The sequence below is a fragment of the Danio aesculapii genome, chromosome 19 (assembly GCF_903798145.1).
Source record: "Danio aesculapii chromosome 19, fDanAes4.1, whole genome shotgun sequence".
Lineage (NCBI taxonomy): Eukaryota > Metazoa > Chordata > Actinopteri > Cypriniformes > Danionidae > Danio > Danio aesculapii.
This window is the reverse complement of record NC_079453.1, coordinates 8,507,727-8,519,537: the sequence shown is the minus strand read 5'-3', so window position 1 is coordinate 8,519,537 and position 11,811 is coordinate 8,507,727. Positions and strand designations below refer to the sequence as shown.

Below are 11,811 nucleotides of genomic sequence, written 5' to 3'. Positions count from 1 at the left end.
CCAACTGTTACATTTTGAAAAATAAAACTATTTTTTGCCAAAATGGTCACAATTTCAAGCCCTGCATTTGCTTATGGGTTCCTATTATGACCCTTTTACAAGATACAAAATAAATTTGGTGTCTTCTAAATGCCGGTGAAGTTTCAGCTCAAAACACCCTTCACATCATTTATTATACCATTGAAAATGTACATTTTAGGGTCAGTTTTAGCCGTTTTGCAGCTGTGCCTTTAAATGCAAATTAGCTGATTCTCTCCGACCTTCAAGATGTCCTCAGATAAACACAGCACAATAACAGACAGCAATTCAAACACTGATGAAACAGATACCCAACAGTCACCAATATCGAAGTTAAGACGTTATGGCTATTTGGTGTATTTGTTGTGGAGTTTATTCAGCAAAGATGAAAGTGCCACACACAAATGCCATTTCAAAGTTAACATGTTGTGTTGTTTTGTGCATTTATTTGTGGCAAATGTGACAGGATGCCCACAACACATGTGAATATATGCTGCTGTATGATAATCCATTACGGCTAACATAACTCTACACAAAAAAACATGATTTAAAATTGGTCTACTACTTACATTGCTACTGCCGCCATTCAAATCCCACATCCACCACCTGTGCAGAAATTAACAGCACAACTTGGTTGTAACGTGTTGCCAAATTGAGGTAAAAAATGTTTCGAGGTTTAAATATTTCATCAATAAGATTAGGCCATTCAAATGACAGCAGTTTCCCAAAAGAAATAACAAAATGGGAGGGTAGCAGGAGATGGGTGTGAAATACGAGAGACTCCTGGGAAAATCAGGAGTGTTGGCAGGTAGGGTGATTGGAGCATTCTCATTTATAGTTTTACTGTCACTATGCACCTGTGGTGATTCGAGTAGTTATGATTTACATATCGATTTTACAGACTTTTTGTTTTTGTACCACTTCTTGAGGTGAGGCTGGATCACAGATAGTTAACCAATCTTTTAATCCCAGTTTCTTTGCAAATCCTGTCCTGTGGACAAGATATTACGTAGTAATAATGAGACATGGCCTGTCAATCAATACTGATGATGGGCAGGGAAACCAAACTTGTACATTACAGTGCGGTTGGCCTCAGAATTGCTGGGTTTTGGATCCTGGTTTAATTTTAGGAAACAAAAAAGACTTTTTTAATACCATGTGTGTATACCAAGGATGGACAATCGCGATCCTGGAGGGCCGGTGTCCTGCATAGTTTTGCTTCAAACCTAATCAAAAACACCTGCCTGTAGCTTTCTAGTGATCTTGGTGTGTTCAGGTGTGTTTGATTATGGCCCGTTTTCACTGAATGGTATGGTACGGTTCGGCATGCTTTTATGACCGTTTCCACTCTTAAAATGTATCTAAAAGCGAACCGTACCGTACCACTTTTTGGGTACCCTTGCGGAAGGGTACCTAGCACAACAAAAGAGTACTAAAAGGTGGAGCAAGCCACGCAGCTGAACGTTGTTGGTTTACAGAGATACGTCACTCACTCATGCAACAAGCCAGGAGAATGAAAACAATGGACCCGCCATGTTTTAAAATCAACAGCGGAGACATTACATCGTAATAATATATGCATATAATAACGAGCCATGGTTGACCCGAGCTTTAACAAACCTTGTTATCTTCTTGATGAACAGCCACAAAGCCAAGAAGAAGAGCAGAAATACCCTGTGCCTCGTAGTTGTTTACAAGACCGTCTAAAGGGAGAGTGGTTTCGCTTTCTTGCTTGCACTCGTTGTGCATTTTTATTTGAAGTAACGAACTTCTTGAGCTGTAATACCATGCGCGTGATTATTGAAGTGCTTTTGACATCCTTTCAGAAACGAACAAACGCGAGAGTGACATGCGAAAAAACAAAGGAGAAGCCCAAAAAAACAAGGAGCAAATGATTCTTTCAGCAACCTAAACAATGAACAAAACTGCCATGTTTAACTATTATCATCGCCTTTTGGACTATTATGAACTCGGAATGAAGGAATTACTTTCTAACAGAGGCTACATGTGCTGGTGAAAATTAAAGATACAGATGAGAGGTTTGCACTGACTGTGAGCTATATGTTGTGTGTTGTTTTTGAACCCAAATAAGGACTAAATGTCTGCTGTGTGTAGTTTCAATGTAATTGGTAAAATATTGGAGACTGTAAGAGGCTTTGTGTTCATGTATGTTGCATTTTTTATTTATTTATTTTAGAAAATCGCAGACATTATAATAGGCTATTTCACCCTATCATTGACCTGCAGTTATAATCAAATCATGTTCATAGAAAGGTAATGAACATTCAAACACAAGTATTTATGTGTCTAAAGCATCTGTTTTGTAAGAAGTGCTTCTCATATGATGTGAAGGACCCGTACAGCTTTAATTTGACATTTCGAGTGAGAATAACGTTGACTGAAACTTTCTGACGAACACCACGCCCACCAAAAGGGTACCCTTGGCAGTGGAAACACAAGCCTGATAAAGGTGACCCGTATTGTACCACTCAGTGGAAACGGACCATTAGTGTTGGAGCAAAACTGTGCAGGGACACCGGCCCTCAAGGATCAAGCTTGCTCATCCCTGGTGTATACGATATTGTTGTGTACACACAATTCCTACACACATTTCAGTCCAAAAAGCTTCCAAAAGCTGTATTTGCATGATAGGCCACCTTTAAGCTCATCTCTTTTCCGCCATGCTGATAAATGATTTATGCAGTTCGTGGATCAAACAGGTAGGTCTGTTTTGCTCTGCCTTTGGCCTGTTTACTTAATGCAGGGGTGCCCAAACTCAATCCTGGAGGGCGAGTGTCCTGCAAAGTTTAGTTCCAACCCCATTCAGACACACCTGGGCTAGCTAACCAAGCTCCTACTAGGCTTTCTAGAAACATCCATGCAGCAGTGTTGAGGCAAGTTGTAGCTAAAATCTGCAGGACACCGGCCCTCCAGGACCGAGTTTGGGCAGCCCTGGATTAATTGTATGTGAAAATACATTATTGTCAGGGAAATGTATATTGTAGACTGTTCTGTTATCGTTTTAATCGCTCAGCCCTATTTTTCCCGTGCCTTTTAAAATGAACAGCCACACACAAGCTTCTCTTCAGTTTCAATTCCAATGTGATTCTAAAGGTTTTGCTTCTGTCTGAAACTCTTTCCACACTGAAAGCACATGAAGGAGCTCTCTCCAGTGTTCACACTCACAACATGTTTATAAATGCTTCTGGCCGTGAAAGCCTTTCCGCACTGTTGGCACGTAAAACTCCTCCCTCGGCTGTGAATCTTCATGTGCCTTGCAAGGCCTTGCTTCAGCCTGAAACTCTTTTCGCACTGCGGACAAGTGAACGGCGTCTCTCCGGTGTGAGTCCTGACGTGACACACGAGCTTATATTTGGTGGTGAAACTCTTCTTGCACTTTATGCACGGGTACGGCTTTTCTCCGGTGTGAATCCTCATGTGATGGCGAAGGTTATTGTTCATCCTGAATCTCTTCCCACAGAGGGAGCAAATGAAAGGCTTCTCTCCGGTGTGAATGCTCATGTGATTCTCCAGATTGCGTTTTATTGTGAAACTCACTCCGCACTGTTGGCAGGTGAAGCGCTGCCCTCCGGTGTGAATGCTCGTGTGATAATTAAGGGAATATTTATGCGCGAAACTCTTCCCGCAATGAGAGCAGATGAAGGGCGTCTCTCCGGTGTGAGTCCTAATGTGCTTTAAAAGGTTTTGTTTCTCAGTGAAACCCTTCTCACATTGAGGACAGGTGAATGGCGTCTCGCCGGTGTGAATCCTCATGTGACAAGTAAGCTTATATTTCGTCAGGAAATGCAATCCACACTGTCTGCACTCGAACGGCTTTTCTCCAGTGTGAATTCTCATGTGATGGTGGAGAAATTTCTTCATTCTGAAACTCATCGCACACTGGGAGCAGCTGAATGGCTTTTCTCCAGTGTGAATGCTCATGTGATCTTCAAGGCTGTATTTTGCAGTGAAACTCACTCCGCACTGTGGGCAGGTGAAACACTTCCCTCCGGTGTGAGTGCTCATGTGTTTTTTAAGAGACTGTTTATTTGTGAAACTCTTACCGCATTGAGAGCAAGTGAACGCCGTCGATCCGGAGTGAATCCGGATGTGATGTTCGAGGTTTTGTTTGGTTGTGAAACTCTTCCCGCACTGAGGGCAGGTGAAAGTTGTGTCTCCGGTGTGAATCCTCGCGTGATATTTGAGCGACTGTTTATGCGTGAAGCACATTTCACACTGGTGGCACCTGTAAGGTTTCTCTCCGGTGTGAGTCCTCATGTGATTCTTAAGGTATCTTTGCTCCTTGAAACTCTTTCCACACTGTTTGCAAGGGTAAGGTGTCTCTTCAGGGTCAGTCTTAATGTGCTGCTGAAGGCTCGACTGTTCAGTGGTGGGACAATCATCTTCTTCTTCTTCTTTTAAATTCATCTGATCTGAAGTAAACATTAAAAGGTAAGAGCATGCAAATCAAGTCGAGAGTTTAAGTAATACTTTAATAACATTTTAACAATAGAATATAGCATGCAGTTTTGTTAAAAGTTAAAAAAAGTAAAACACATTGTGTAAATCACGCTTTACCCCAACAAAATGAAAATATTATTAAGAGACAAACAAATAAATAAAAGAAATTACATTTCTGAGTTGGTCTCAAAATTTTAACTTCCTCCCTGAGGAATTAGATTATTCGCAAAAATTCACAGATTCCAATTAATTCAGAATTCAGCAGCTTGGATTAGAGATGGGGAGTCGACTCTCAATGGACCAAGTACCGAAGTCGACTCCCAGAGTGGAGTCTGTTTTTTCAAATCCTCCTGAATGAAGCAGTTACCGAAGGCGCCCGCTTTGAATGCCTGATCGCACTATTTACACTTTTGCATTGAAATTTCATGACCAAGAGCATTCTAGGCTATTAAATAGTGCTGTCATCTGGTGAAATTGTTTTCATATCGCAATATATATTGCAGAACAGCAAAATATCACAATGCTAGATTTTCCCGATATCGTGCAGCCCTACTTTTTATATCAATTCAATGATTTTTTTATTTTATTTTGAAGGGATCTGGTGTTAAATATAAACATAGATAGATAGATAGATAGATAGATAGATAGATAGATAGATAGATAGAAAGATAGATAGATAGATAGATAGATAGATAGATAGATAGATAGATAGATAGATAGATAGACAGATATCAGAAGTTCAGCATTAAATGCATAGACATTTTAATTTCTGCCAAAAAGTGTCTTGTTTTCCTGATTTCAATCATATTTCAGTAACGCTTTTGTCATCACAATTAACAGTTGACATGACTGATTCTATTAATTTATTTCATTATTTTTAAGTGACTGATAACCAACTTACTCTGCCATTCATTCTTCATCTCATGCTCCGGAGAAGACTTGCAAGTTTTCATCTTTACATCTGTTGCCTTGCTATTTTCAAGCTGTTCCATCTTTAGCTCCAGGAAATATTCAGTCCAGCTTATTTCTCTCTGTCAGTTCATTTTATCCCATCAGCCTCTTTTGATCTATACAGTTTTAAGTTTGAGGCTGTTGTAGATAAAGTCATCACCTTCAAGAAAAAAAAAGTCTCTTATCTGTGACTGTTCCAGATGTAAGAGTCAGCAATGCTGAGATGGCAGCTGTTCATGTAAAAATTCCACTCACAATTACATTTTCATACAGATTTACTTACTCTATATATTACATTGTTACTTTAAATAATATTTATTACACCAACAGCTTTTAACTTACACTTTATATTCAGCTGGAGTTTAGCGTCTTCATTTGATATGCTGCGTCGTCTTCTTCAGGTGTTTGTTTATTTCTGGAGGTTGGCAGATCAACTTAAAAATACATTCCTGCCACCTACTGGACTGGAGTGTGTATATATGGTAGGAATGTGAAATAGGTTACATTGCTGACTACATCCGGAATATCTGGACATATTAAACCTTTACTAAGAAACAATTCCTGGAACTAAAGTTGGAACAGCTTAAAAACAGCAAGAAAATACAGGCAACAAATACGAAGATGAAAACCTGCGAGTCCTCATCTTAGCATTCAAGAAAGGATGACAGTCAGGGTAAGTTGGTTATCTGTCACACAAATAATCAAATTATTTAATTGAATCAGTCATTTTAACTGTTTATTGCAATGGCAAAAGTATTTTGGTGGTTAAAATCAGGCAAATGAATCGCTTTTTGACAGCATTAAACATGTTGTGAGTTAAAGGTTGTTGATTTTTTTTGTCTTGCTGGCCTGGGTGGAAGCAGTTTTCTAGCCAATTGTAATTTTTAGTGCTACAATTTGCCTACTTATTTATAATCAGCAGTGCAATACACTTGTAACAAAACTGCTTTCAGTCACCAAGTTTGAATTAGTGCACAAATGTAACTATTGTACCATAAGAATATCAGGGCAATATTACAATCTGTACAACACAGAATCATGTAGGAAATACTATAGAAATGTTAAAGTAATACCACACACTACCCCAATAACACTACAGGAGTATTGCATACTGTACAACAGAATCCTGTAGTAAATACTACAGAAATATATAAGTATTACTACACAATACCACAAGAATACTACAGGAGTATTGCATACTGTACAACAGAATCCTGTACTACAGAAATATATAAGTATTACTACACAATACCACAAGAATACTACAGAAGTATTGCAACAGAATACTGTGGTAAATACTGTAGAAATGTTAATGTGTATAATACCACACATTACCACAAGAATACTACAGGAGTATTGCATACTGTACAACAGAATCCTGTGGTAAAACTCCTTCATTTTCTTTTTGGCTTAGTCCCTTTATTTATCTGAGGTTGCCACAGCGGAATGAACCGCCAACTTATCCATCACTCATTCACACACTCATACACTATGGACTATTTAGCTTACCCAATTCACCTGTACTGCATGTCTTTGGACTTATGGGGGAAACCGGAGCACCCGGAGGAAACCCACACCAACACGAGGAGAACATACAAACTCCACACAGAAATGGCAACTGACCCAGCCGAGGCTCAAACCAGCGATCTTCTTGATGTAAGCCGTCCCAAAAATGACCAAATATTTTTTGTGTTGTACTTTTGATGGTTTAGCTATAAATAGGGGGGGGGGGGTTAAGATTTATCCTTACGTTTGTTGAAGATAAAAAAATATGTTGCATTCTGAAGCTGTTACTCCATACGGTAAACCCAACCCTTTGAAGGGAAGCAGGATTAGGACATAGAGATGAGCTCTTTTAAATGGAATACAGTGTGGACATCCTAGATGTTGCATTGCTGCCATCTTCTGGAGTTACCTAACTACAGCTCTTCTATTTCTTAGGAAGCTACACAGATTTCCTCTATATACAGTCCAGTTTGTTCTTTCTCCACCTTTAGCTAGTCTTATATTTTCCATTGTTTTAAAATTTTGTACTGTCTTTTAGTTTAATATTTTCTAAAAGTGTCGGTTCTGTTTTCAGCGTTTGACATTGATCAGAATCCAGTTTGATGCTACGTTATAACAAGTTGAATTGTTCTTAATCTGTTCAGAAACATATTCTCCCTCCTTTTCTCTCAAGCTTTCTATTCCACAGCATTAACTAACAGAAAAGGCCCAATGTGTCTTCCTTTTGATTATTGATCATTGATTCTGCCAAACTAAATGCCTGTTCTGATTTTTAATGTCTAATGTTTGTATCTATTATAACTTAATTGCAAAACTGTCAATCCTTCTATTTCCCATTATTATGCAAACTTTGTACTGTTCTGAGTAATTCTTGAGTAAATAATCAATATTACAAAATGCTGAATATTGATGATTTCTGGTGCAATTTGACCAAATCAGAGACTGAATCACTACAAATAAGAGCTCATGGACAGTTTAACCATTGTTTCAGTGCACTTCAGCTGATCACTGTGAACTAAAAACCCATATATATATATATATATATATATATATATATATATATATATATATATATATATATATATATATATATATATCCAAATATAGATAGATATATATATATATATACATACAGTTGAAGTCAGAATTATTAGCCCCTATTTGATTTGTTTTTCTTCTGGAGAAAGTCTTTTTTGTTTTATTTCGGCTCGAATTTTTCAAATTAATTTTAAGATCAAAGTTATTAGCCCCTTTAAGCTCTATTTTTTTCTCGAAAGTCTGCAGAACAAACCATCGTTATACAATAACTTGCCTAATTACCCTAACCTGCCTAGTTAACCTAATTAACATAGTTAAGTCTTCAACTGTACCTTTAAGCTGTATAGAAGTGTCTTTAAAAATATATCTATTTATGAAATATTGTTTACTGTCATCATGGCAAAGATAAGTTAAATCATTTTTTAGATATTAAAACTATTATGTTTAGAAATGTGTTGAAAAAAACCTTCTCTCCGTTAAACAGAAATTGTAAAAAAAAAATAAACAGGGGGGCTAATAATTAAGGGGGGCTAATAAATAATTTTTTTAATTGATAAAATATGGCAGTAAGTCGTGGAATTACCTAGTTAAGGACGTTCTTAATTATTGTATTTTGATTGTCTGCCAGTAAGTCACGAAATTACCCAATTTAACCAATATGTTACGTAACACTTACTTTCTGTCTTTTAGTTGGAAGCCCAGATGAGAGGTTTTTCCGGGAATTGACGACAGCATCCGAGCAAAGCCGATCATAAATTGCCTTTAAAACGAAATCAGCCGAAGCCTTCCAGATAACGCCGATTTGTAAAACAGAAGTGTCTTTCTTTGGCAGATTGGGGGCGACGAAGAAGGCTTGAAAAACAGCAAGGAAGAGCAAGAGCATCCTTTTAAACCATCCTCCATTGTAAAAGCGTCTCAATCTTTATGCTTTTTTTTGGATTTCACTTACAAAGGTAGGCTAATCTCAGCACTTCTTTATAAGATTTCCGAATGCTTTCACTTCTGTGAATAGGATTATAAGGGTTAAATGATGCAGGAGCGCTTATTTTAACTTTATTTTCTAACGCTATACAGGATTATTAACAAAGGATTTGGGGTGTTTCGAGGCAAGAAACAGTTCGAGTCGGGACATCTTTAATTTTTTAACAGCGTTGTCTTATTTATTAAATAGGCTACTGCAAACAAACGCCAAACATTTCGCCTACAATCTCACATTCACGCGCAGATTTTACAAATTAGGCTATATGGACACGAAATTGTTCAGTTCTACTGCTCATATTACTGGTTTTAAATCAAATTCTTAATGAATCCTGCACCTTGGTTGTAGGCTAGAACCTGTCAGGGAAATCGAAGTGGTAACACGAGAAAATATTGATTCATAGTTCATTGTCGAATGATGCAGCTTCCTCCTGAATGGGACATCAAACACAGTCTCTGGCCATGACATACAGCTCTCTGGGGCTGACTTTATTAACGCCAGTCTGCCGAGCGCTGCTGAAGCGGAATAAAAACGCAATGTTTCGCGACGCACCGCTTGATTTACGTAACAGAACAGAACAGACAGTCGTTTTTCATTACGGTATTGTGATATATGTCCATTGTCTCACTAAAGAGAAAGCACGTTTTTATAAGGCGTGTTCTCGTTTCTGTGCTTGTTGAAGCTAATGTGTTGCGTAAGAGAACACGAATGGATGGTAATGTGTATGAATAAGAATCCTCAGTTTGTTAAATGGGTCGTTTTGACGGGACAGGTCCAGCAGAGGAGTGCGGCACACCCTTGTCGCATCAGCGGCCCTCTACATGGTTAATAGCGAAGGGAAAAGGCGGCTAATAAAGCGCGCCCTCACGACAGAAAAACACGGATATTCTGAACGCCACGGTGATTTTCGCCTTTATACTGACGGAATGTTTTATGAAAGATGATTTAATTGGTCGTTAAATTGGTTCAGTGCTATTCTGAATCGTCTGAGTCAGCGATTTAAAAGACTGAAACATGACCACTCATTACCGTCACATTACCCCACTAGTATTTCATTCAGCATTTTTTGCAGGCTGATGCCAGTTTTACCTTATTTCAGCATGAGAAATGGCCGTGGCTTCAACTGAAGTGCTTTTAAAAAACAGAATGATTTATTATTAAATATGTGGTGTTATAAATCGATTGTTAATCAAGTGGAAGTTGAGCATGTGCAGTTTGTATTTTCATGCTGATCTGATATAATATGTGGACAAATAAGAACTAGAACTAATGCATTCTTTTCGGCTTAGTTCCTTTATTAATCTGGGGCCGCCACAGCGGAATGAACTGCCAACTTATCCAGCATGTTTTACACAGCGGATGTACTTCCAGCTGCAACCCATCACTGGGGAACACCCACACACTCTCATTCACAGACATACATTACAGACAATTTTAGCTTACCCAATTCACCTATACCGCATGTCTTTGGACTTGGGGAAACCGGAGCACCCGGAGGAAACCCACACGACCACAGGGAGAACATGCAGGCTTGAACCAGTGACCTTCTTGCTGTGAGGCGATAGCACTACCTACTGCGCCACCGCGTTGCCCAGAACTAATGCAGATAATCGTTATTTTCTCTTCCTGTTTTAAACCAGTTTGTAACAATAAATGTGTTAGCTAATTGTTTTGTCAACATTACCTATTAGCTTACTGTTAAACAATGAACTCAATCAGTTGAAATATAGCAACTACAATAGGGCATGTAGATGCAGATACCCATAGAAATCTGACGAATGACAATATATGCAAGTTACATATTTGACATATAGTCTACAAGTTCATATTTGGATTTTACATCTATAAAATATGTCATGTATGCAGCATTTTGGAATATTGCACAAATTACCTCTTACACGTGACCAGTTGAATAACAAATATGCCATACGTAGGCTATATGTTCAAAAAATTTATCACATTTTTTTATACATGTTCAAATATGGGCCTCACGGTGGCGCAGTGGGTAGCACGATCGCCTCACAGCAACAAGGTCACAGGTTCGAGCTTTGGGTGGGTCAGTTGGCATTTCTGTGTGGAGTTTGCATGTTCTCCCCAAAACATGTGGTATAGGTGAATTGGGTAAGCTAAGTTGTCTGTGTAAATGAGTGTGTATGGATGTTTCCCAGTGATCGGTTGCGGCTGGAAGGGCATCCGCTGCATAAAACGGGTGCTGGATAAGTTGGCGGTTCATTCCGCTGTGGCGACCCTGGATTAATAAAGGGATTAAGCCGAAAAGAAAATGAATGAACGAATGAATGAATGTTCATATATGACTATATATGAACAACTTGTATAAAGACACACACACACACATTATACGCTAATTATATCTAATAGGCCTATATTTGAACATTTATGTACATATTAATGCATAAATGGTTGCAAATATGGCAAATAATTTATGTAAAGTCCCAATATGAACTCCTATATGTAGTTTGCATATATTTTCATATATCAGATTTCAGTATAGAGATAGATTCGAGCTCTGAATAGTCTTGGGTTTTTGGCAGAAATGGCATAGTCAGCTGCCCTTAATCTGGCCAAGCAGTTCTGCCAGAAACTGAATATCATGGCCACTATAGCTTCTGTAAAAGAGGCAGACAAGCAATCACCTACTTTAATCAGATCTACAGTTTCGACTCTGTAAATCAGACTGTCAGGCTGTTTGACCTAAAAGCAATATCTGATCTCTTTTGACGTGTATGGGTGAATTCAGTTGGCACTAATGTTTCAGGATTAGCCCTATTTGATTAAGTCTGTTTCATCTTGTATCATGAATCTATTAAAGCTTTTCTGAATATAATTGAATAAAATGC

The 11,811-nt window shown here is 38.3% G+C and overlaps 2 protein-coding genes across 2 annotated transcripts in view; one reads left to right on the top strand and one right to left on the bottom strand.

Annotated features, from left to right (window-relative positions):
- Positions 1–111: 111 nt before the first annotated feature.
- LOC130247256 (gastrula zinc finger protein XlCGF26.1-like) lies at positions 112–5,789 on the bottom strand. The gene is made up of 2 exons (XM_056480487.1): positions 5,381–5,789; positions 112–4,451 (listed from the first exon to the last, which is right to left on the bottom strand). Exons 1-2 carry the CDS (start codon positions 5,469–5,471, stop codon positions 3,127–3,129), a joined length of 1,416 nt encoding a protein of 471 aa, XP_056336462.1. The 5' UTR covers positions 5,472–5,789; the 3' UTR covers positions 112–3,126.
- A 2,994-nt stretch (positions 5,790–8,783) lies between these two features.
- The window catches only part of LOC130246206 (uncharacterized), a 37,514-nt gene continuing 34,486 nt past the window's right edge, over positions 8,784–11,811 (top strand). The window contains exon 1 of the mRNA XM_056479082.1: positions 8,784–8,927. Coding sequence (XP_056335057.1) covers positions 8,899–8,927 — 29 coding nt within the window. The 5' untranslated portion in view covers positions 8,784–8,898. The remainder of the gene's footprint in view (positions 8,928–11,811) is intronic.